The sequence below is a fragment of the Phasianus colchicus genome, chromosome 10 (assembly GCF_987193195.1).
Source record: "Phasianus colchicus chromosome 10, bPhaCol1.hap1.1, whole genome shotgun sequence".
Taxonomy (NCBI): Eukaryota; Metazoa; Chordata; class Aves; order Galliformes; family Phasianidae; genus Phasianus; species Phasianus colchicus.
The window spans coordinates 16,245,600-16,271,711 of NC_143445.1; the positions used below are offsets into that span (position 1 = coordinate 16,245,600).

At 44.1% G+C, this 26,112-nt stretch overlaps 1 protein-coding gene across 3 annotated transcripts in view; it reads left to right on the forward strand.

Annotated features, from left to right (window-relative positions):
• Nucleotides 1–26,112, forward strand: part of DIS3L2 (DIS3 like 3'-5' exoribonuclease 2) — a 164,547-nt gene that overhangs the window by 43,317 nt on the left and 95,118 nt on the right. For all 3 annotated transcript variants that reach the window (XR_016469686.1, XM_031603497.2, XM_090147458.1), the window contains exons 7-9: nt 11,835–12,069; nt 23,510–23,616; nt 24,804–25,051. Coding sequence is in view for 2 of the 3 variants with exons in the window: in XM_031603497.2 (XP_031459357.2) it covers nt 11,835–12,069; nt 23,510–23,616; nt 24,804–25,051 (590 nt within the window). In the remaining variant the exon portion in view is untranslated. The remainder of the gene's footprint in view (nt 1–11,834; nt 12,070–23,509; nt 23,617–24,803; nt 25,052–26,112) is intronic.

The window sequence follows — 26,112 nt, forward strand, 5'->3', positions numbered from 1 at the left end:
GAGGTTTACGCAAGCAGACAGAGCTATAGATGTGTAGCTTGAAGCACTTGCTTTGTGCTAAGATTCATCCCCAAGTAATTTGAGCAGATCCTTGTGACGCAAATGCCAGCAGTCATTTCCCTGTCACCATTTCAGGAGGAAACCTGGTCCTACTGATTGTTTTCACCAGGTGGAGAGAAAACACTGCAGCAACACGCATCCTCAGCAAAATGCTCAGCATCTCCCATTTGGTTCAAGGGATCTTTACTGCACCTTGGGCCCCTAGGTGCAAATGCAAGCTCAAGTGATTTCACTTTAACTCCATAAGATGGGCTCTTTTCCAAGTCAATCTGTGCATAACCTTATTGTTCTCATCTATTCCCTCCTGTTAATGTTTTATCTTTAATAAAAACTTCCTAAAAGTTCTGTGCAGCAGTGTTGTATGGTGCTGAGTACAGTGTGTCCCTGATTCAGACCGGAGCAAAAGTGCACAAGTAGAGAACAAATACAGTCATCAAGGTATGAATTCATTTCAGATAAGTGAGGGTAACCAAATTGTCCATAATTCTTATTAATATGTTTGAAACTTCCACACTTGCTACCATCAGCTGTAAATGAATTGACCCATCTCTTCCACCATGTGAGTTTCTATGGTGGAAGGCTGATCTGTGTAGCTGTGAGCACCTCAGTACGTTCTGTGTGGTTAACAGAAAGTGAGAGGGTGTGTTGGTGCTTCTGATAAAAACCCTAAGCTAACATAATGCTCTGAACCTGGGTGTGAAGTATTTGGGAATGTTAATCCTCCCATCTGCACATTAACCAAAGGCTGTCCCCATTTAGCGAGTGGAGAAGTATCCCCTCACTTTGTCTTGGGGCACCTGCCTGCCCAGCTGCCTTAATTTGCTTTTCCTTGACTTGTGCTTGCTTTGACACCCATGAAACAGAGCAAACCAGGACCTCTAATCTGTGAAAACTGTTCGAGTATTTATTTTTGTGGCTTTACCCCACACAACCTTGCAGCCGCTTTGCTCTTTTCAACCTTCTTCTCACACTTGGCCTCTGTCTTCCTAGCTGCGTTAAATTCAGCTGTAACCTCTTCAGGAGTGAGCAGGTCTGCCCAGCACGGTGTCAGGTACTGGGAAGTTGGTAGAATGGTTAGAATGGCTTACCTGAAGTCCTGGTAGCAGATGGCAGGATTGTTTTCCTTAAGCTTTCCCTAAAGGACCTGTTGTGTGCCTTAGACAGGGATGGATTCCGGGTGTTTTCTGGCTCTAATAATGTTTTGGTATGAATGTGGTATCATTTGAAGCTCTGGAACTGCAGCCCAAAGAGCTGTGGATGCCCCGTCCCTGGAGGTGCCCAAGGCCAGGTTGGATGGGCACCGAGCAAACTAGGCTGGTGGGGGGCAGCCAGTCTATGGCAGGGATTGGGTCTGCATGGGTTTTAAGGTCCCTTCCAACTCATCCATTCTGTGATTCTGTGATGGCAGACAAAGATTGCAGATGTCTTTCTAATTAGGCATTGAAAACCCAGTTGTCTGCATGCTTAGCTGAAATGGTGTCTCAGTCAGGAAATCCGAAGAAAAGGGATCTGTAGCAGGTTTCGGACACTTGTGGGGAAACCTTCCAGCCCAAAGCCCCACGCTGTGTATTTGCAGGAATCTCTGAGCAAAGCATGCTGCTGGCTGCTCCCTCCTCCTGCCCACAGGCGCTGTGTGCATTGTGTCGCAGTGAGATGCTGTTGGAACTTGCTGATATCAAAGGGTGAAGGAGTGCTTTTGGCTTCTCTTCAGAAGTGACTTTGGGCACAGAAAGCTCTCAGCGTGAGAGGCAGCTGGGGTGCCCCTGCAGCACCTGTCAGGAAATCCTTTGCCTTTATACCAAACGGTGGGGATCTATGGAGGAAGCACTGCTGTAATCATACCCTTTAATAGCATCGCGCTGCCTTCGGAGGTGGCTGTTGTTCTTGGCTGGAGCTGTGTTTTGATGCGATTGAAATCTGCTTTAGGAATCAGTGGAGGTGCCAGTTTCCTCGATGTGACAGAGGTTGGAGGAGTAGCACGTAGTTCTGCCAAGCTCACCTGATGGACCGGAGGCAGCATGGCAGGATGCAGGCAGTGTGCAGCTGTGCTTTGCTGCCTCGTCCTCCAAGTGCACTGATGACAATGTATGTGCAGGAATGTTTCTGCAGAAAATGAAATGAAATGAGGATGGGGCAGCCAAGCTGTTGACTGAATGCAGCCATGAAGATGAATGACAGAAGGGGCTGAGAAGCGAGGAACTATGTGAAGCACTCCTGGAGTGGGAACCTCAGTGGCACTTCAGCAATGACTTGTTTAGGTTCCTGATGCTCTTCTTCGCTGCATGAATAAATAAGCAGACCTGGGCTGATGGAACACATCAAAGGAGGCTCCCACTGGGCCATATATACTGTGAAAAGTTCCGTAAATTATTCTGTAATATGACAGTTTCCAATTATGGATTTTCATATTAAGAGACTTATTGGCAAACAGTAATGAGAGTTAACTGTGGAAATTTCTATTGCTTTTCTTGGCCCCAGCGAACTTCCTGAACACTGTGTGCTTTGTCCCAGGTGTACCATTCTGGGCTTTGAATGTGTCAGAACATGTGTGGGGCTGAGACCCCTGGGAACTGGCACTCAGAGCCCAATCAGAAAGACTAAATGAGAAAATGAGGGACTTAAGGAGCAAGCTGCGGCGTGTTAACTCCCTGCTGAGTTGTTTGTTTCCCTACTCCATAACTTCAAGTGCTGATCTCCAGTGAGGGATTTTCACAGACACGTAAGGAATCATTTTTTACGTGATTCTAAGCAAAGCTTCCAATCTGCATGGCCTTAGGAGATAAAGAGATGCAAATATCTTGGATAGCCCTCACGGCACATTTCGATCAGTTATCGTTGTCAGCCCACTTTCCTCATATGGGCACATGTGGGTGCAGGCTTGTGAAATGCTGAAAATGTCTTCAAAGAGTATTATTGTTTCCAGGAAATACGTTTTTCATACATAGCTGTATTGTGAAAGAAAAAAGAAAAGGCAGTTAATGGGTAATGCTTTGGGTTTGTGTGAGCCAGTGGTGTGGATTTGCTTGGATCGAGGCTCTCAAATGATACACTCGGCACAAGTAGATTCTTTTCTGATTACATGCACGCACTATGTAATAATCACATCTTTTTAAAGATATTGATTCATGGTATTGTTTTGAAGTTGCAGACGATCCAGAAGCCTGCCTGCTCCTCTGCACCAGCTTCATGCTGAAGGACTTTTTGCAGTAGTTTGCAGAAAATGCAGCGATTTCAGAGAATCATATCTTTTGAAGATGTAACCTTACGTTGCTCTCTTCCTCTAATCCACCCCTCATGAGTGATTTATTCTAGGGACTGTGCATCATAGGCTTTGTCCTGGCACCCGTTCCCGTGGTGTTGCAGCGCCTGTCCGCGTTACCAGAAAAAAGATGGCTGGGAGACAGTTTCTAAAAAATAAGTTAAACCAAAAAGAAAAGAACACACACGCAAAGAAAAGAAAACCAATTCCAGTTAGCAGAGAGGGTTTTGCTGCCAGTGTGGATGGGGCATAATTTGATTTAAATGACTTTTGAAAAACAGTTCTCAAAATTGTTCCATGCATTTTCTTCCTGGCTACTGTTGAAAATATGGAGCCGAATATTTTCTGTGATGTTTCAAACCAATATGTTCTGGCAACCTCAGAGCTGGGCCCTGTGCATTACGCTCTCGTTTCCAGTTCGCTGTGGCCTGGAGTGCACCGCACAGCTCATGAGATGCACCAAAGTGGGAGGTCTTGCGAGGAGCAGGCAATGCAGAGCCCCAAGGTACAGGGAACATTGCGCTGGGGTCCAGCAGGGCGGCTGCCAGCCCGGAGGGCCTCTTTTATGAAAAGGGTTTGCTTGTAGATGGAGGAACTGCGTGTGCCTTATGGGATTTTTGAGCCTGACTGTGGGGTGAGAGTGTAGGAAAAGGTCAGTTCCTGCGTGTGAAATGTTGGATGCTGAACTGCATCTTGTGCACCTCCCTGGGGTCAGAGTTTTTCACCAGGGAGATTTGAGGGGATGTGATAATACTGCTAAATATTCATCGCTGCTTTAAATGTGACAGCGTACAGCTGCCCAGGAGAGCCGTGTGTGGGCTGTGAGGTGTTTGCTGCATCACTTCTGCTCCGGGGACTCCTGGAGAATGTGTGTGGGAAGGTCCGAGCCATAGCTGTAGTCATGCTGAAAATAGAGGCTTCGTTTTCAGCCTCGCACCAGATCCTGGGGGTGGTAGCTGGAATGGCAACTGTGGAACGAGTTTGTTGATCTGGCTATAATAATACACAGCTCTTTGTAGTGCATTGGGAGCCCAGAACAGGTTGGGCTTGTCCACCATGGAGATTGCAGTGTTCCACGAGAAGACCCAAGGATGCTCTGCTGCCCTGTGTCTCCTTGATGCTCACAGCCTCCACGTGTCGAAATATCACACGGCTGCTGTGAGGTGCCCTCATGCCCAGAGCTGGAGGATCTGAGAATCAGGAGCGTACTGATGGAGCTGTCTGATTTACTGAGTTACAGGACAACCAGATGAAATGAACTCAAAGCAATGGGGTGCTGATCACAGAGGCGTATATCCTACTGCCAGAACTGGGAGAGATGGGGAGCCTGCAGGCAGGCCTGGAGGCAGGAGGGACTTCAGGAGAAATGGGGGCAGAGGAGAGCGGCTCCTGCCTGGTGATAATGAGGTGTTGCTGGATGTGTTTGGAAGCAGACCGGAGGTGTGGGACAAGGGCCAGGCAACGTGAGCGTGGAGCTCTTTGGGAAATGATAGGTCAGAGACCAGATAGGGAATGGAGGTGTGTGGGGAGGAGGCAGTTCTTGTTTTGACTGCAGAATTCAGAAAGGTCAGACTTGAAAATATTCCCTTTTGATGCTTTTCCACTTGTTGCTCTGGGTGTTTGTACAAAGGGTAGGAGAAGGACTTGGGGTGGACGTCTGTAACCTGTGATGTTTAAGTACAGACCGAAGCAGAGAGAAGATAAAAGAACAGCTCAGGAGTGATGGAAACAGGGTAAAGTAGTGAGAAAAGGTGACTATTTGGCAATGACTTTTTGTTTTTCTGCAGTTAATTCTGTTACTTGGGTCATCATTCCCTCCCTGTGGCCAGACTCATTGCTTATTTCAGGCAGGACTGATAACTACTTCTGGTGCTGGAGGCAGCCTGGAGATTCCTGGTGGCATTCACTTCACTGCAGGCTGCTCTGAGAGGAGAGGATGAAGGATGCTGGGAGGGAAGGGCAGGAGCAGGCTTTGGGGATTTGCTAGGTTTGATGAACGTATTGCAGATTTGCCTCTGTATTTTGTTTTGAAAACACGTGTGTTAGATTTCATTTGTTTCTCTCCCACCTCTCACCTCCTGCAGTGGAGAGCTCTGAAAACACTCAGCAATTAATCGTGCTGTCTCCCCTGCACAGCTGGGGCTGGCTGCTTCTATGGAGCCTTTGCCTGCTTGTGGAGTTTACTCCTTGGAATCTGCAACATGGCTTTCTTGCAACTGTGTGACACCTGGGAGCAGCAGAGCCTACTGGGGAGCAAGCACCCTTTGCTTGTCAGGAGGAGAGATTTTTGGTTTGGATGTTTGTACGATTATTGCGTCCAGTGTGATGTGCCTGGAATGTAAACTATAACGTGCTGTATAATATAAAATAGCGATCCTGCTGGCTGTTAGCAAGTGTTTCCAGTGACTTAGAATTTAAGATTGCTTAAAAAAAGCAAACACAACACACGCACGAAAACAAAACACAAAAGAGCAACTTTAACACTAACACTACAGTTATTTTAAAAGCAACACCGTAACAGCTCCCACAGAGACTGCTCATCTGCACCAAGCTGTCATCTTTGCCAGAGCGTTTGGTGTACGTGAGATTGCAAAGAGGAGGGAAAGTGCCTGGGACAGGTGGTTTTTCTCTTATTGGAAGTACCATCCTTTCTTTAGCCAAGGAGGAGCTCGAGCAGGCCAGCCTGTGTTTGGTTGCTCTTTTCAGAGAAGCAAAGCTCTTCCTTGTTAATCTTTGTGGTAGCTTGGCTCTAGCATGTATGTATGAGCTGTGACAGCATCCTCACGCTAGCCAGGCTCGCTCCTACTCCCTCGTGAGTGAACATGAGGGAACCAGGTTGAAGTGAAGCCTGTTTAATATGGCAAAAGCTGAGAGACTAATAGATGCAGGTGTTCACTGTATTGGTATGAAATGTGTTGTTTGTGTTAGTGTTGTGGTAGCAACGGTCTTTTTAAGGCTGAGACGGTAATTTGGTCTGAAGTCCCTGTTTTCATCTGTCTTTCTTCCTTTTGAAAATAACCCCTTTTAACCTGTTTCTCTTTTTCAAACTTATTGCTTAACTGAGCTCAGCACCAGAGAAGACCAATGGCTCTGCCCTAAACTTTGTCTCTACCATAACTTGTCCACAGCTAAAGCAGAACTTGTGTTTGAGCAATGCATTATTTGGAAGGAAGGCATCTTACCTTGATTTGCTGGACTCGGGAGATAGGCTTGGGCTGATGACCTTATTTCCTTAGAACTGTTGCTGTGTTTTGTGCTCCCTGTTCCTTCTTTGCTCCCTGTCCTTCGCTTCCATGTGCTGACGAATTGACTGCACCTTTCTGCAGCAGCTCGAGGAGCCCCTTCGGACCTCACTGAAGGCAGTTAGCACAGGTGACCCGACACTTCAATCTTGCACATTCTGGGTTTGATGAAGTGCTCTGTCAGCTTTTCAATGACTTGAGGCGAAGGGCTGTTGTACTCTATCATCTCTGACTTTTCTGCTCTATCAGTATGAGAATATGCACTGCAAAAGCCTGCTGTCTCCCAGCAGTGAGATGTTACGAAGCTAAGATTGCTTTTACAGTTTGTAGCAGAAGGGATCCCAGTGCTGACATTTGTGTTAGAAATCTTCCACATGCTTTCCAGTCAGCAACTTCCAAGGCAGACCCATTCACAGGCATGTGCTGCGTATTCTTAGATACTTGAGTTTACTTTTGGCTGTTCTCAAACGTTCTGAATTCTGATCGGCCTTGTTCACCAATTGGACTTGACTGCTCTGCAAGTCTTTGTCATCCACAAGTTTTATTACCAGTGACTTAATACGTAATTTCAGATTATTGTGAACGCTTGGCCAACTGCAGACCTCCGTGGAATCCCACCAGAAACCTAATTCGCGATGGATTGTTTTGTATTCTTGTGGGTTTCCTACCGCATGTTCACAGCAGGACCTCCTTTGGGGACTTTGGTGAATTCTGGAGCAGCAGAAGGCTCCTCCCAGGGTGTCTGGCTGACTGAGTTTGACTAATCTGATAAATATCATGAGCATACTCCTTCGCTGTCAAATCTAAACGCATTTAAGCACTTTTCTTTTTTAAAGAATGAGTCATGTTCTATTTGTTGTTTCTTTCTAAGTGAAAGCAAATGCTGTCTTTGAAACTTTTAATCAGTTCTGCTGTGGGAAAGGACAGCAATTTTGAAAACCGAGCACAATTAGTGAGATGTTTAAAGAACATTTTAAGATGCTCTCTGCTCAAGGTAACACTTGATGTCTCAGCATGGTGGAGAAGCCTCACCTGAAGAATCTCAGGAAGAGTGTGTTCTACTAGAAATATCTAAACTTTAATATCTTAGTCCCTCTTTCTAATGCAAGCATTCTGAGATGAATTTCACTCTTTTTTTTAACCCCTGTCCAAAATACTTGCAGCAAGGATACTCTGCCCAGGGAGGTGGTAGAGTCACCAGCCCTGGAGGTGTTCAAGAACCGTGAAGATGTGGCACTGAGGCTTGTGGTTAGTGGGCATGGTAGGGGTGGGTTGGGGTTGGACTTGGTGATGTTGGTCTTTTCCAACCTCTATATTTCTGTGATTCTACTTCCTTACCTGCAAGGTGCTGGCAGTGGAGAGGAGGACTCTGCATGAGCTTCTGTTGAAAACAGTGGCACTGTGTGCAGGTTTTAGCCATGCAAGGTGCATACCTCCAGCAATGCCTAGTCCAGCAGTCTGTGTATCTATGTCTCCTGGGTGATGTGGTTCCATGTGTGGTTTGTAAGGATCAGAGATGAGTGAGAAGGAAAAACGGGCCTATTAGGATCAAGGTTAAATACTCTGGGGAGTTGGTACATGTATTGGTAAAAGCAGTGGGGATTCGCAGCTCAAAGGAGGTTGCAGGTCACTGCTCTAGCTCAGTAGTTGGAGATGGAAGACACATGTGAGTGGTTAACTCTTGCCATTGAGGAAGCAGCAGTAGAAAAACCATGCCTGGTGTGTGAGAGTAAACAGGCCTGTGCTTTCTCCTATGGATAGAAGGCTTAAGTGGAAAGTCTGTGAGAAGTCTGGAGCTAACGGGGCAGATAGAAGATTGCTGCTGGCAGAGAAAGCCATTCTCTGTGGCTCGGAAGGCAGCCCTCAATGCTTTCAAATGTACGGCTTCCTGGTTCAGTTTTCTGCTGGAACAGATTCCTCCCAAGTAAGGACAATCATTCATTTGATGGCTTCTTCAAGACTGGCCTGGATACAGCGAGGTAATTGCTCTGCTGTCCAAATTATGCATATTCATGCCAGGATGCACTTGCCCACTGGCTGTTTTTTATTACATTTATGGTTGAGATGGGATTTTCATTCAAAGATCTTGTGTTCAGTCATCTGTGACTTTACAAACCAATCACTATGGGGCAGAAACTTGATGCTTATTCAGCAATGGGTGTTTGTTTAAAGTTGGAAGAAAACTTATTCAGCCACTATCTTAAGGATCAAACATTCAAATAAGCGATTGAATGTCAAGAAAGCGCTTCTTAAAAGGTACTTTTTTTTATTAAGGAGCATATGAAAATAATACAGCAGTGAGGTTGATGTTTAACTTCCCAAGTCAGAAAGTTAAGCTTCTTTTATGGATTTCAACCATGCATCCTGGGATGTCTGCATGATAATAGGGTCATACACTAGAAGGGAATCCTCTCTTTGTGGGTCTGTGCAAAGTACTGAGTGCTCTACTGCACGTATGGCTGTGTGACAGACATGCACAATTGTGCATTTGATTTGTTTGACATTTCTGATGAAGTTCTGATATATTCTGTCTGTCCGCATTATTTCATATATGAGCTCCAATAGCACAGTAAGAAACAGGAGAGCAGAATAATGAAAGTGTCTATCTTCCAAGATGCTGCATGCAAGAAGAGGTCAGTCTGCTGGTCAGATATGCTGCTGCTGTGTTTTAGACACTGAGTGATGAGCTCATGTTGGCCAGTACCTCTTTGATCTTAACTGGAATAATTGTATCCATTGAGCTTCAAATTTTGTGAAGTGTAATGCAGCTTTCCAGCTGTGTGATGTACAGCTTCCCCAGATTTTTGATGTGATGTAAGAATTTTTGTGAAATTCCCTGCTCTGTTATGTCAGCCTAAGTGATCTGTCTTGGCCTTACAAAGATAACCAATCCTATCACCCATGCTTGACAGCATCTAAACGTTTTGCTGTTCTGCTCTGCGTGGAGGCTGTGATTTTGCAGACTCTGGAAAACTTTACTCAAAAATCCATTTGCAAATCTGTAAGGAAATGTGTGACTGGGGGCTTAGGTAGTCACAGCTGGAGCATCACACGAGCTGGTGGCAGTGGTGTGTATCCTAGCTTGGGGGAAGCATGCTAATTTTAGAGTATGGCATTTAAAAGGAAATGAGTATCTGCTGCTTTCTTTAACACAACATAAACTCTTCAAGCATAAGCTTGTCAGTGCTGCATCTTTAGAGGAGTGCTTCCTAGCATTCAGATCTATTTGATGTTGTTAACTGCATTAGATATAGAAAGATTTGTGATTTAGCACCCAAAACACATCCCACACTCCCAAAGAATGACTTAAGAAGAAAAAAAAAAACACCCAGGCAAAGCCTGAAGGGGTTGAAGAAAATGAACTCCTGCTGCAGTTGCACACTTGCACACATCTGGTGCAACTGAAACTTAAGAGCTGAGTACATCCACATCTGACCATAGCAGGGTCCAAACATTACTGTTGACACTAGTTTTCTTTTTGGAGAGGCACACTGGCAGCATCACTCGCGTGTGGAGCCTTGTCAGCTCTCTAATCTAATAGACTGTTCTTGCCCAGACCATTGTATGTCAGTATTTTGTGTACTGAATGTAGCCAGCTTTAATAATAGGCAATTTTCCCACCTTCTGCCAAACCTTCCCCTCTTCCCCCCCCTTTTTTTTTTTTTCCACAATTGAATGTTTGATTCAGAATCTGCCATGGTAACAAATTATATACGTATTAAAGAAAAAAAAAGAAAAGAAAGATGAAAAGCAGAGTCACAAAAGGTAACAGGAGTTCAGGGTAATGTCATCTTAGGTTTTTGTTTTTTTTTTTAAGACTTGAATTCAACCCCATTTTAAAATTGATTTTCTGTTACATATTGTGGAAAGATTACAAAAAAACGGGTACTGCTTGGAAGCATGGATGTAGCTTTATATATTTAAAGTTCTGGAAGTCTTGCTTGCATAGGTCTGATTTGATCTATTTGCCTTTTAGTTACTGGACAAAAAAAGTGGAGCTTTCTGGATTGTACTTTTCCTCATTTGGAATGGTTGTCTCCAGCTAGGACCTTTTGAGGCTGCTTATGCTTTACTGCTGATGACTGCACATTATCAAAAATATGTTACAGGAAAGCTTTTTTCCTGTATTTTTAGAGGTCCCTTTGCTTGGGGACTGGGGATGGAGGAGCAGCACCTCCAGCATGCATTGTGCCCAGCGATCACCAGCAGCAGTGGTGCCAGGAGGGCTTTGGCATGGGATTCCCCAGCTTTTGGTGCCTGTGGGTTTATTCCTTTTCCCACCCTGATCTGAATTTTGCACTGATGTACTGCAGCTTGAGGGAAACTTAAACACGGCTTTGAATCTGGGCTCCAAGACTGCTTGGGTCGGTTACATGGTTGGGTTGGCTGCAGTTTGCTGCTGGTTGTGCAGAGGATGCTAGGAAAAGCAAACTTGTCCAAGGTGTGAACTGTTTTGATCACTGTAACCAAGACAGAGCAGTTCCTGCAGTGCACAAAGAGGGATGCCATCCAGGTCAGTTGCTGGCTTTACCTGGACAGGGTTTCTGCATACGCTACATGGTTTCTCCTCCCCATGTGCCTCTGCTGTACCAAGGTGGGGACAAATCTGTAGCAGTGGCCAGAGTTACTAGTCTGAACTACCAGGTAGTTATTTACTGGTTAAATGCTCTGAATTTGTACCCCTTGGTAATTTATTTAGGAGATCTGCATAGGTAGCAGCAACAGTGGTGTGCCTTTAACAAAAAGACAGCAGCCTACAATAAATGTAGATGTTGGTGCCTCACTGAGCTGCCACAGTCCAGTTCCTCCCCAGGTCACAGGGCACAGTGTTCTCCTCTCTGTTCTTTTTCAGTCCGTTCCAAATCATGTGCTGGGAGCTCCCTGGGTGGGCACCGTGTCTGTGGACAATGGCTGAGCAGCTCCTGCAGCTGTACCGCATCCTCCTCCATCGCTGCGCTCACTCCCAACTTCTGGGAGCTGATTAGAGGCTTGGCAGGAGCTGGATGGTTATGCTCTAAGTACGTTTTGGATATGTTATTGTCACAGTTGAGGTACTGCAAAAGCCATGCTGTTCTCATCTTTATCCTAGCGAGGTGCTTCTTTTGATTGTGCAATATCTGTGGCTAATTACATGGCAATTGCAGTGTGCCACCAGCCACCCACAATTCATTGTCAGGTCCTCGGGGATGCGTATGAAAACAGAAAGATAATGTTTTCTTTCTTCAGTCCAGTGATTTAGCTCGCCTCTTGTTTTTAATCCCCTGCTCCTCCAGGTAATAAAGCCAGATGGTAGTGACAAAGAAACAGAAGCCACGCATGAATCAGATGTCCCCGAGGATATGCTGGGGACTTGTGTTCCTCGAGAGGTGGCAAAAGGCGACGCTAAGAGTCCGGATGTCATTATCGAAGCTCAGTTTGATGATAATGATGCAGAGCAGGGACAAGACCACTTGCCGGACACGTTGGCTCATGACATCAAGAAACTTTCCCTGGATACCGCTGAAAAGGGTGAGTAGATCAGAGAGCTGATTTAAACCTTTATTTGAGCAAACTGTTGAAGTATTGCTTTGTTGCCTCGCTTTGTTGCAAGATATAAAGTACAGGCATAAAATCTTAATGCCTTATCGCTTCTATCCCTTTCTGCTAAGCCGCCTTCGTAGTTCTGAATGGATATTAAGGACTGGGTTTTATGTAGTTGTGATTGATGTAAAGTAAATCTGTGAAACAGAAGTCACACCTTTAGATTTGCAATTCTCAGGGCTGTCTGGGGACTGCTGGTTGCTATTTTATTCAAGATGCTGCTGTAGCAGTTTTCATCGCAGTTTGGCTGGCCAATCTATGTATGTCAGTCTGGGGATAAGAACATATTTCCTTAGGGGCAGCGAGGTTTGTTGCTGTTTTCAAACAGTTGAGTTATGAGCAACTTAAAGATTTGGTCCATTTAAAAAGAAAATTGCACTAAAACCTAAAGCCAATTATGTGATCTGTTTTGAAGGCAAACCTATTTTATTCTGAATCTGAATTCCATCCAAACCATCAAATGTTGCTTAGAGCAAAATAAAATAGGCTCCCCTGTCCCAGACTATTCCATGCTGTTCTTTGCGTGCACTTTCTGGTACTAAATCTCTGAAGATTTCCTCTTCTGAAGAGCTGTGTGTCGAAAGGATTCTGACAATTGGCGCAGCAACTTAGGTTATAAGTAGTTGTTGGTCTCTGACAAATCTTGGTGGTTGTTGTAAAGCTATTCTATTTAATACTTTGCATTTTCCTGAGATATTTTCCTGCTTCTGGAGATGCGCAGACCTCTGCTTATGCTGTTGGTAGGTTTCCATTTCTCACACCCATCTGTTAATAGAAATGGAAATAGCATTTATGTAGAAGTGTTGTAGCTTTTATGACAAAAGGCTGGTTTCAGCTTGTGACTGGAGTTGCCACCCCACCAGTTCATGATGCTATTTCCTTCTGGTACTTCCTCTGGCTTTCATTTACTGCCAAAGTACATGAACCAACTTCCATCTTGTTCCATTGCTTTCCAGTCTAAGTTTTGTGTTGGAAGTTACTCGTATTGTCCACAGCTGTTTTGTGTAGCTAGCAATTAACGCCATCTTTTGGAAATCTTGGACCCCGTGTTAAAGTTGTACGCCGTCAAGCTGCTGCTTTGACTTGGCAATTCTCAATTTCCTGATGTAATCCTGAGTCACGTGTCTGTTGCGTCTCTGGTCTTGCTTTTAGTAACAATGGCAATTCAAAAGTCAGAAACCCAGAAACTGTTGGGACCGGTAACCTAAAATAAGTATAGACTTGACCCAGTATTTTATTTCACCTGTATAAGTAGGCTTGGGTGTAAAAGCACAATGGGAATTATTTTTTTGGTGTATCATAGTTCTCAAGGTGCCCTGGAGTGACTGCAGTTGGAGGCTCTCAGGTTGTCTCTTAAAAATCTGAGGGAGTTCTGCCATTCATTTCTATCTTTGGATAGTATGTGTAGGACAAATGTTAGATCATATTGCTGGCTACATGGTGGAAACCCAGCCTATTTCTCCATTGCTGTTTTCTTTTTTTCACGGCCTTCCCTTGTTCATCCTCAGACCCTGTGGTTGGTGTGATTGTGCTGGTTAGATTTCTGCTGAGTTTATTTTATCAACTCACTTAATAGCTGCTTCATCTTCTTTGGCTATTCAACCCATATGGATTTTTCTCCACTTTCTTCCTCTGCTATTTAATGCCCTCCTTTTTTCGTACATATAAAGTTTACGATGCTGCTTTTTCTGAAGGTGTTTTTGAGCAGCTAATGATTACTTTGGCTTGTTTCCTGTCCTCCATGCAATTTCTCATATCATCACATATCCACATTTGCCTGGAAAACAGCTGTAGTTATTCTAGCATCAGTGATAATTGTCCTGAAAAAAGAAGAGACGCTGCCAAATTCTGCCCTCAGGACAGCCAGGTGTGGCTTAAAATGCTTTTTTAAAAGGACCAAACGTGTACTTTTTCAAGGCAAAATTTAGAATTTAGAAGTTTGCTGCACTTGCTAGGGCCTTCCAGTGGAACAAGGCAGCAGCGCTGGAAGGCAGGGTGGGCCTGCAGCAAATGCAAGTGTCCATAGCTACCCTAGTATAATAAAAAGCAAACTCTGCTCACTCTGGGTTGGGGGGTAAAAAGATCTAGGGGAAAACAACAAAGCCAAAGTTGCTCTTGACATTAATGGGCAATGCTCAACTCTCTGTGCACTTACACAGGCTTTGTAGGTAGCTGTCTCTCAGTTGCAAGATGACTTTTGTCCTTTCTGATGGAGTAGAATTACGCAGTGTCTTTGTTGACCTATTTGTTCTGCTGCTGCTAATCAGGATGAACCAGGAAGAATAAAAGTAGATGAGTCATTCAAATAAGAGCACTCTGGGTCATGCTGGGAGTATGGGTTGATGTGATGTCCTTTCTACCCTGGCCTGTTTCCCATCTCTCCTCGTGGCTTTGTTCTTCAGAGCACAATCCCCCCTTCATCTCACTTATGCACTGGCATGAAGAATTTTGAGTTGGATCTTGCTGTCCGAAGCTCTGAAGCATGAAACTTTGTGCATGCTGATTATGGCCCAGGTCTGAGCAGGCTGAATTTCCTGAAGGTGTGCACTGGGATTTCTATGCTTCTGCAGGGCTTAAAGTGAGCCGAAAAAGGATGGGAAAAACAAGAAAGAAGTCTGCAGAATGAAAGAGACAATTATGTCGAGCCTAATTCTCAGCCTATGTAATTTCTGAAAGTTTCATACTCGTAAAAGTGCTCAGTATTTGCTCTGCTCAAGGATCTTTACATAAAAGTTTGTCACTGATGTCACTGTACCGGAAGCTGTTCTGATCAAACTAGTTTGCCCTGCTTTGCTGAGCAGTTGGGTTAAAGATTAGAAAGGTCTCTGGTTTGGGAAGTGATGAGCCCTTTTCCTCTCCAGCAAGCTGTTCCACATGAAGAGCAACACGATCTTGTTCCAAAGTTAGATCTTCTTAATGTTAAGTGCTGGTCACTGGATGTAAGTCTATTTTAGTAAAGTTGGAAATCCCTTTTCTCCTTTCCTCCTGCGCTTTCAGCTGTATTTCCAGGGCACAAATATTTCTACACGCTGAACAAACTTTCTGTTCTTTCCTTGTGAGGACTGTACAAATTAGCACTGTGAGTGCCCAATCTGAAGAAAGCCTCTCAGCTCGCTCACTGGTGGCTTTGAGCCCTCCAGGATTTCCTATGCCCTCCTGGAACGCAGGCAAAGACCAAGGCGTAGTATCCTGGCACTGCTCTGAGCAACACTGCGTGCAGAGAAAAGATTAATTCTCCGTAGTGCTTGGTAAATCCTCACAGTCTTACCCTGAGTTCTCAGGGTTACTCTGTGTCACTGCTATGCAAAGAAGTCATCCACCAGTGGGTACGACCTTTGCCAGATCTGTAATTCTTTTCCTTCATCGTCATTCGCATTCACTACTGGAACAGAGGTGGTGTAACTTGTATCGTTATTACTGAGTTGGAATATGTTACTTCTGTGACTTATCACTGCTGTAAAAGGATTTTCCTTACACTACATGTCAATATGTAATAAAAAATAGAATTTTTTCTGAATCCTCCCAGCCTAGGAAAAGGGCAAAATGTTCTGTACAGAATGCTTTGCGATGGTGTATCCTCACTCAGGCTTGTATGTCACCTGAGTTTGTACAAATGTGAGCTGTCTCTTGTTAAATACCGGTATCGTTTTGCTCTGATAAAGAGAAAGTAGCTGTGGAACAGTAGCAACTACTAGTGAGAATGGCAGCTGTGCTCATAAAATGCTTCAGCTTTTCTTTGCGAAAGGATGTTCAAATAAAATTTGTAAAGCCGTGTCGCTGTGCCAAGAGCTATCTTGGTCAAACTAGTTTGCTTGGCTTTTCTCAGCTCTTCTCATGAGAGATCTTACTTTCCCAGATAGGCTGAATATCCTGCTTCCCACAGGGTGGCTCACAGAGGTAATTAGGTCGGTGGACCGCCTGCCCTGGCGGCAATCAGATAGCTGTGTTTGTTCAGGATTTCCCCTTACACCTACACTGCTGCAGATCAGAGTTTAAATGTGTGAGAGGTTTGCTCGCTGCCTTGACGTCATGAAGTTTGAATAGAAATAGCTCGCTTACGGGCAGAGTAAACTGACAACCAACTCAGCCAATTGTGGGATGGAAAATTGAATCAAATAGCTGATGGTTAATAGGTAGAGTCAGGGGAATTGGGGCTAGAGGTGCTGCACAGCTTAGTCCTGTCTCCCTGCCTGTTCAGCATTGGCCAGGTGGACTCTGGTCAGTCTCTTTACAAGTCAGATGTGACTATCTCAGTCTCTAATAAACCTGGTGTCAGCAATTATCACCTAAAATTGCTTGGTGTCCATGCTGCCGACTACAGGATGTTACTGAATACCTTGGGGTTGCTTGGTTCAGTAGGAACGGTGACGTTTGGTACCCTTGCATTATGGTCATACTGTAATGCAGTAATGCATTTTTTGCTTGAGGTTCTGCTCTGGAGTCAGTGCTCAGAAAGGCTTTTGGACCCTTCTTGCAAAGAGGAAAAATGTATCTATAATCTTAGGTTTGTTTTGCACTTCTGCAACCACTCCAGAGCTTCTGTGAGTCTTCTGCTTTCATGTGCTTTCTCTTTTTTTCTTTCACGTGAGCGGGTGCTTCTGTGCTCACCTGGAGTCCTTCTGCAGTCAGCAGTGTCTCATATTGGCATAGGCAGAGTTTAGAGCAATATTCCCATTTCCCTGCTTGGCCAAGTCCCCTGGTAGGGAAGGGAGATGGTGACGAGAATCTGGACAACGTGCTCATCCCTCCACTCTGCTCAGGTCCCATTCTTTTAGTTTAGCTGACTTTAAATCTGTGACAAATGTGGAGCCCACCAACCTCACTGGCTGCTGGAAGGAATAAATGTTCCTCTCTCTCTTCTTCAGAGGCTCCTGTTTGTTCTGAGTACTTTTAAGGAGCCTTCATGGTTCTTTCCTAGCCTGCAGCTTTCTGGAGATGGATCGTCTCCACTGCATAGCTCTGAACATTTCTAGGCCACAACAGAGTGAAAGCTCACCAGGAAATCTTCTCAGTTACATGGCTTTTAATAGAAATCCTTGAGGTGGAACTGTCAAAAATCAGATCGGTTTCACTCTGCTTGAAGCCTGGAAAACCAGCAGAGGAGCTGGAGCCATTTCAGCTGCTCCACTCAGCTCTGTATTCGTTCATCATAAGTTCACGTTTGCAGGTCTCTGGATCTAGCTCTTTTGGTTGTTGCTGTAACTTTTTGTATACGAGAGCATAGATGTCTTGAAGAGTAAACAGTGCAACAACTTAAACGTGTTCAACTGGTGTTGGACAAATTGGGCTTTAAGGTAGTATTGATTGGATGCTACAGACTGGCTAAGCCTCTGTTGTTCTTGTGCTGCACAGCTGATGCCTGCAGTGGAAGTTAATGTTGCGGAAGCTTCTTATGCTGTTCTTTCCCAGTGAGTTATCTTGACCCCCAAATGACTTCTTAAACAAAGAAAAAAAAATGACTTTGGCAGTTAGTTAATGGGAATTAGATTAAGTTCAGCGTATTACCATATGTTCCTGAATTCACCTGTGTTTCTCCTTTGAGTTAGGAGTCTAGGTCAAGAAAAAGGAGAGGTTATGGTATTACAACTGAATGGTGGGTGTGAAGATAAACATGTTAGAGTATGGTCATTGTTAGCAGCGTGATTTCCAGGATGAATCAGATTAGGGTTCATTTAGTTAACATATTTTCCATGCAATTGTAAAATTGGACACACACGCTTTAGGAACAAATGCTCGTACAGGAAGGAAGAACATTAAGTAGGCAAAATAGTTAATGGAAATGTTTCTGTAACATTTTAATTTTGCTTGTTGTTAATGTAATAAAACTGTATTTCTGTAGACTGTCGCACTGCCTGAGTTTTTGGAGATTTAATTCTTTTGCAATAGAGCTTCCAGCCCCCCTGTTGACTGGCAGCTTCTCAAGGATGAAAAAGGGTCTGAGGTCTGAATACCAGCGCTGTGGTTGCAGTCATGTTGTGAGACAGACACAATTTGATCTCTTGGGTGAGATGGCAGCTTTCCAAAAGGACGTTGAATCTTTGTTGATCAGGCTTAGAGGGTTCTAAGGAGCACTGACACTTCTATCTCATCATTCTGCCATCTCCACTGTCCTTTCTCGTGGAGGTGGCTAAATACAAGTAGGTGGCTGAGCTGTGTGTGTAAGGAAGCTGGCTGTACTCGTGTCTCCATGTTGCCTTTGCTCTGTGTTATTGCAGATGGTCATTTTTTTTGCTGTACACATCTGTTGCTATGCCCTTCCTTTCCCTCTCTGAGGGTCTCCTCCCATTTGTGTGCATCTTCATCAATCTCCTTGGTCATCATCTGAGTCTCCAGGTCAGCATTGCCATTGGCTGTGCAGATGTTTGAATCCAGGTGTTCAGACGTGAGCGGCTGTGGCAGGATGAGTCTGCTTACAGTGTTCAAAACCAGCATCTCTGGGAAGTCACCTATGTTCTGTTGTCACGCTGACCTGTGATGAGGCTGCTCAGGAGTGCTGTGTGTTTCAAAGCTGCTTTTCTTTTATACCTGCAGAGCCTTCCCACGTTGCACACACAGGAGCAGTTAGGCTGAATTTGGACAAGCTGCACTTGTGGAATTCCAAAGCTGTTATCTTAGCAGTGTTGTCACAGCCAGCTGTGTGCTCCCTCCATCACAGGTGGAAAGCTCCATGTGTGTAGATATAAATACTTGCAAAATATTGCTTCTTGTTTTCCCAAACAAGACTTGTAGCTTATTTAATGTAAGTTCTAGTTCTGGATTGTGTCTGGTGACAAGTGAACAGGCCCTTTCACTGCCCAAGTTGTGACTGGATTTCACATCAAACTGTGTTGGTGTACCTCTCTCAGAACCAAAACAAGTTTCTAGAAGCTGAACTCATTTGACCAGGAACAGATCTTCCTAAGAAACCAGATTCCTTTTACTTTGACCCTCAGAAAATTGCATTTTGGTTTACTTGGTGATGTGTAAGACCAAGCATGGCTGTGAAGTATTGTTTAGTACCAGTGGTTTTGCATTCTGGAGTAAAAACCTGCTCCGTGCAAATGAATACCAGTGACAGAATGTGAAGAACCATGTAGCACCATTAGCAGAAATGTGTTTCTTTCTTATCCCTTATCCCTTACCTGTTATCCCTGCCGTTAAGATCAAAGCACAATGGCTGTGATCCAGCACGTGTGCATGCATTTGAATGTACTCGATTTTGGTTTAGGGGAGTTTTCCTTTCCATATGTCTCTTGTGTTAGAAGGCAGAACTTCCAAAAACGCATCATTTCAGCGTGGTGTAACACACAACCCTTGAGGTGATATTTATAATCAATTGTGTTTTTTTTAAACATCGATTTCCATGTTTTGTGGTACTAAAACATAATAAACCGAAAACTGCTTATTGAAACAGACAGCAGAAAACCTGAATTTTGCCACTTGGTTAGGAAGTAATAAGCTTTGCTCTTGAAAAGCTTACAGGTATTCTGCTACCTGAGCACCAAACTGAAGAATCACATTTTCATTTTTTACAAGCTTCCTACCACTGATGTCTTCTGATGAGCTGTGTAGGTATGCCCATGTAAGCCAGCTAACTTCTCAAGCAGATGGTTCTTCTAGCTGAAGTAGCAAATATTAAACTATATTTTTTTAAAAACTTGTTTCTTTCCATCCAGAAAGACTTTTTTTTTTCCAGTGAGTTGTTTTTGAGATCTGAAACTGTGATATATTTTCATTTGCAAGTGGATATTGCATCTTTAATTGTATTCTTTTTGGACAGAATTGCAAATTTCCACAGTGACCATAGTGAAAATAACTTTGGATCTGTCACAAGTAATCAGAATTCTAGTCTGATGACTTTTGGTCCACTTTGGCCATATCTTAATGCCTGGTAATTTAATTGTAGAAGGAAATTTGGGGGAACTTTTTTAAAAAAAAAAAAAAAAAAAAAAAGGGAAAGTTTGAGCTAGGAATGCTGTCAGGCAGATCTGGCTGTGCTCTGAAGCTGCCTCTATCCATCTGTGACAGAGGGAGGCGAATTCCACAATGTCCTGGATCTATTTTTTTGGTAATAACAGAACTAATTTGACTTGCTTTTTGTATCTTGTGCCTAATATATATTTTTTTAAAGTAAGACTGTTACAGTTTTGGTTTGTCAGATAATCGCTGAAAGGAAAACACTGAGATTATAATGCAGTTTCACTGGATCCTAGTTGCTGAAGTGTGTTTTCACTGTAAGATAAGCTTATGAAGTATTGCCCAAGCTAACATAGTAAATCTTTCTCAGAAAACATGTCTTTGCCCAGGGTGGAAATATTGAATGGTCATTGGATAACCACTACAGTAAAGGGGTCAGAATAATTCATTTTTAGTTTGGCATAATGCAAGGAGTTTCTTCCCACCTCTCCTACTCAAAAATCTGCTTCTCTCACAAGTTAACTCTCCTTTAGAATTGCCTCTATGGCTCTGCTTTGCTCTGTGAGCTGTCTCCCAGCTCAGATCTTCCAGACCACCAGCTTCTGCAGGAGCCCTGGTTCCTCTCTCCACCCACCTACCCATCAAATTCCAGCTTCAATGAATAGAAAGGCAAGAGGGAATGGCCTCAAGTTGTGCCATGGGAGGTTCAGGTTGGATATTTGAAAAAAGTACTTCTCAAGAAGAGTGGTGGTGTGCTGGCACAGGCTGCCAGGCAGGTGGGGGAGTCACCATCCCTGGAGGTGTTCAAGAAGCATAGAGATGTGGCACTGAGGGACGTGGTCAGTGGGCAGTGTTGGTGGTAGGTGGATGGTTGGACCAGATGATCCTGGAAGTCTTTTCCAACCCGTATGATTCTATGAAGGCAGATGTGCAATACTGTCAGACTGTGTTCAGGGGACTCAGGTACAATTTCTCACTGCCTTTGTTGTAAGGAAGCTGTGCTGCTGGTGCTCTGCTGGTGTAGACCTCTGAGCATTAGATACAGCCCTGTTACCAGCAGAATGTTAACTTCAAAAGAAGCAGCTACGAGCTATCAAAAAGTCCACATCTTTTGGCCCCAAGAGTACAGAGCTTCTTGTGCATCTGTTTTCCTGTCCTTGGTTTCAAGAGTGTTGTCCAACAGTGAATGTATGTGTTGGCCTTTTAGATACTAGAGAAAAGTGGGAGGAATAAGTAGATGTCTGGGACTTACTTCTTTTTTTTTTTTCTGTTGATGTTGTAGATCTGACCCTCTTTCTGATGGAGTTTCTACTAACTCCAGGATTTTTTGGGAGGGCTGCTGAAACTGGAGAGACCCCTGAGGAAGGAGGTATTCTCCAGCCAGCCAAAGGCCCCTGGTTGATTTTGGCTGTGAAGGCAAGAGGCAGGCTGTGCCATGTGTCAAAGTGAGACTTCATATGCCTTCTGGTACCTGTCCTGGGTTCACATAGGCAGAAATACAGCAGTCCTGCCTGTTCTTTGTCCCAGGTGAAGGACTTGCTGGTGACCCATTTGCTGGGCTCTAAGTGACAGCCCTTGCTGGTGGTTCTGTGCTTTCCTATGTGTGCGTGTGATACCTTCCAAGGACGCTGCTGCTGGCTCCTTTTCTTCCTGCTTTTGTGAAAAAATGCAAGCAACTTTTTGGAGAAATTGGAATTGGAAGGAAAAGTGGAAAGAAGTCAGCGTCAGTAGGGACGTATTCCTCGAGCATGGTGCTCTTCTCATTCTTGTCTGATGTGCCTCAGGTCAGTGCTGTCATTCTGCTATGCTGGGAAAGCACTGAGTGCAAATCTTGCTTTTTCCAGACACGTGTAGGTCTGGTTCCTCTTCCATCCAGCGTGTGCTGTGTGGTGGCAGAGTTCACTCCAGCAAAGCACTGAGCTTGCGTCAGGTGTGCCTGCACAGCTGGCCCTTGGAAGGCTACCAAGCTCCCATTGCCCCCCACTGCCTGCCAATTTTTCCTTGTCTCGGATCGTCCCGTTCTTGGTCCAAGTTGTCTTTATGGTTGGCACACCATAAACCCTTTCCTATTAACTGATGGCTTGAAAATTTTTAAGAAAATAGAACTGCTCCTTGCTTTTATTCTTTGCTGACCAATTTCCTGGTCCAGCCTCTAGCTGACAGTGATCTTAGAGGGGAAAAGCAATGAGGTGTGTAACTCGAATATCTCCACTTTTTAAACTGTGTATAATGATCCCAGCAGGTTTTTTTCCAGCTTGTTTATAACCATGAGGCTCCATGGGGGATTTATCCCTCAGTAACCCTTGTTGTGGCAAACCCGAGTTCATCCAGCAGAAGTGAGGGAGAATCATAGAATCACTAAGTTTGGAAAAGATCTCTAGGATCATCTAATACAACTGCCACCAATATTGCCCACTGACCACGTCTCTCAGTGCCACATTCTCATGGTTCTTGAACTCCCCCAGGGACGGTGACTCCACCACTCCCTGGGCAGCCTGTGCCAGTGCATCACCACTATTTCTGAGAAGCACTTTTCCCACATATCCAAGCTGAATGTCCCCTGGCACAACCTGAGGCTGTTCTCTGTCGTCCTATCGCTGTTACCTGCAAGAAGAGGCTGAACCCCACCTCGCCACAACCTCTTTTCAGGGAGTTGGAGAGAGCAATAAGGTCTCTCCTGAGCCTCCTCCAGAAAAAAATCACATCCTAAAGCCATTGTCCGACCAGTAGCCACGGGCTCTCAGCAGCCATTTGGCTCGCAGGGGGCTGGTCCAAGCCTTCTTGATGGCAAGGATTGCGTTGACTGTTTGTAAATACACAAAGCATTGGCGTGCCAGCTGCCTGTAACAGATATTTTCATTGTCAGTTGATTTAAATACTCTTGGCATCTGGTGAAGGAGTTTCAAGGGGAAGGAGCGTGGCTGTTTGTCATACACAGCAATTACTTTCATAAGGCTTTTTAATAATCCTGGTCTGCAGCCGAAGAGGGTCAGCTTTAGTAGATGTGGTTTCAATGTCTAAGATAAACATGTGTTTTATAACCTTGCATAACATTTGTTAAGGAAATTAAATATTAAATGAATGTATGTACTTAAAGGACTGTTTATATAATGTTAATGACTCCAACTAAGTAGTGCCAGGAAATTAATGTATTTCTTAGTATTTAAGAAATAGTGTGTTTTCCACCATTTTGTTTATTATGGCTGATAAATTTGTACTTGTAAAGTTTGGATTTGTTTTGACTTTTGTTGTTTTTCAGCAGATCTCCATGGTAAGTGAGCATATACCTGCTTTCTTTTGTAGTCTGGAGAAATAAAGTTGCTTAATACTTGGCCATGCAAGCACTTGAGAGCTCTCTCCTTTCTGATGAGTCTAATTCATGCACCTCACATTGTATTTTACTGTAAAAGTCCAACATAAATTCATGATGGAAACATGCTACAGTAATGGCTGTGTTTCTCGTCTGTTGCAGTGAAAGCTGGTGGGATGGGTGCTGTGCACAGAACAAAACAAGAGGACGTACCCAAGGTGAACGATCCCAGGCTCCTCCCAGATAAGTTCCTTCAAAGGACAGCTAAGGTAAGTCCACAGAAAGTGGCAGCATGAGTGTGTTTCCAGAGGCTGAAGGAGGACCAGCATTGGCCTCCCTGTAGCCTCCATTTGTTGATCTTTGAATAAATGTTCCCTGTTTCAAAGAGAGTAATTGTCCGATCTGATAAAACTCAAGTGTTTTGTTATTTTTTCCAATTATGCTAGTTTAAATTCCCTTTCTTTGTTAGGCAAAATTATTTAACAAGAATCAGAAAAAAAAAAAAATATTGGATACTAGTATGTGTGTCAGAATATCCAGAGTTGTCAGAATTAATACTTGAAGACTTTGGAAGGGCTGTTAGCGCTGTTGGTTCAAGACTTGAGCCAATCTTCGAATGTCAAGAGACTGGTGGGACAGGCTGGGTCAGGTCTTTTCCACGTCTTGTGCTTTCCTGTGCAGCCTCTCATTCTGGTCCCTATTCTGGGCTGGGCTGCCCACTGGTCTCCTCCAGCGTGGCAGCTGCAGCGTTCAGAATCACACAGAGGTGCAGCTTCTGAAACCTTCAGGAAGGACTCGTCTGTATAAGTTTAGGAAATCAGCTATAGTATTTCTGTTATCCAGTTGATTTATTATTGTCTACAAAAATATAGCCTGGATGAACACCTCTCTGGAACAATTATTTAATGATATTGTAATTTATTATTCTTTTCAAAGCAGTCTTGTATAAAGGTAAAATAACCCCTAACTTCAGAAAGCACAGAGAGGAGAGAACTGCCAAATTCCCCACAGCACATCCTTTCCTGTGGTTAGCATTGGATCTGCCAGAGGCACCGTTTTTGAACTGGCCTGTTCTGCACTGAATGTCAGAATCGCAGGCCGAGGATACAAATGAAAGATCTAACAGGAGTTGCTTGTATGTTGTGGCTAATTCCCTGCATTTGGAAGCATCTGCTTCATGTCTGGTTTTGTTCTGTAATCAAGAAAATCATTGTAGAGAGCTAGCACTTGGAAGGCACATAGCTCATCTATAGCCATCAGCAAGATGGCAAGGAAAATACACTGTAAATAGGTGCTCAGTTTAAAAATGCACACAAAAACATATGCATAAAAAAGTATAGGATGTAGGCATTGTGATTTTCCAAAGCATTCTGCTGAGCCTCTGTGTACCCCTATTCTGCTGTAGGAAATAAGTTCATCTGAAGGTATTAACTGTAGAAAACCTTGCCTCTTCCAGGTGGTCTATATTTTGGAAAAGAAGCATTCTCGAGCAGCTACAGGCTTCATCAAGCTTCTGGCAGACAAGAACAGTGAGCTCTTCAAGAAGTGTGCCATGTTCTCACCTGTGGACCACAGAGTGCCCAGGGCCTACGTGTCTTTGGCTGATTGCCCCTCAGACTTTGTGGCCAGACCCGAGGACTATTCAAACATGCTCTTCATCTGTCGCATAGTGGATTGGAAAGAAGACAGCAACTTTGCATCAGGGTATGTGGCTGCTATTGGAAGCAGAGATAAATGAGATTCACTTATTTCGATGTATGCAATAAAGACATGAATCTGTTAGCTGCCCAGTGAGGTTGTGGATGCCCCATCCCTGGAGGTGTTCAAGGCTGGGTTGGGTGGGGTCCTGGACAGCCTGGTCATGTATTAAATGTGGAGGTTGGAGATTCATGATCCTTGAGGTCCCTTCCAACTCAGGTGATTCTGTGACTAACAAGGTACTTGCCTTGCATACCTCCTATAGCTAGTGGAGAAACTCAGATGAGGCTAATGACTGCTCACTGCTAGTTATGTCTCATGGCAATGTAACATTAATTTCTTTTGGTGCTTGCTCTGACTTGCTGGGATATCACAGCATTAATGAGTGTGCAGTCCTTGCTCAAAAAACTAACAGTCTAGAGAGAACACACACGGGTCCTTAGCCTGACCAGCAGAAGCACTGCAGGGTGCTGGACTGGACACCTTTAGCCTTTTTTCCATCCATGTAAGGAAAGTGCGAAGTGTGTAAGCAAATTCACGTCTGCCAGAGGATGAAGGTCAGTAGCTGTGGGGCCCATCTTTGGTTTTCTTTTAAGTTGAAAAAAGTCACAAATGCGATATTTAAATTTGCATTGCTTCAAGGAAGGATGCTAGAAATCACAAAAGGATTCATTGATATCTGAAACAGATGAGAATGATATTACACTCTGTGCTTTTTAGGAGGCACTGTAAGGCCACTGCTGTCCAGAGTTCAAATCAGAGGTGTTACTGTGAAGGTGAAGATTTTAAGCCAGTGTTATTCAAATGGTCTGTGCAGAGCTGGATCCAGACTGTAAGTTCATCTTACCTTTCCCTGGTGAAGACCTTGTAGTCCTTAGCATTTTTGCTTTCTTGGGAACTGCTGCAGTGCACTAAGCACCCACCTGGAGCAACCACACTGTTTCCTATTGATTGGGCCTCAATAAGTAGTGGTGGACATTGATAAATCTGTTCAGTCATCTTGGGAAAAATGGAGTAGTCCTGATTTAGTTGGTAATGTAGAGTAGGTAGCTTTGACACATGGAAAC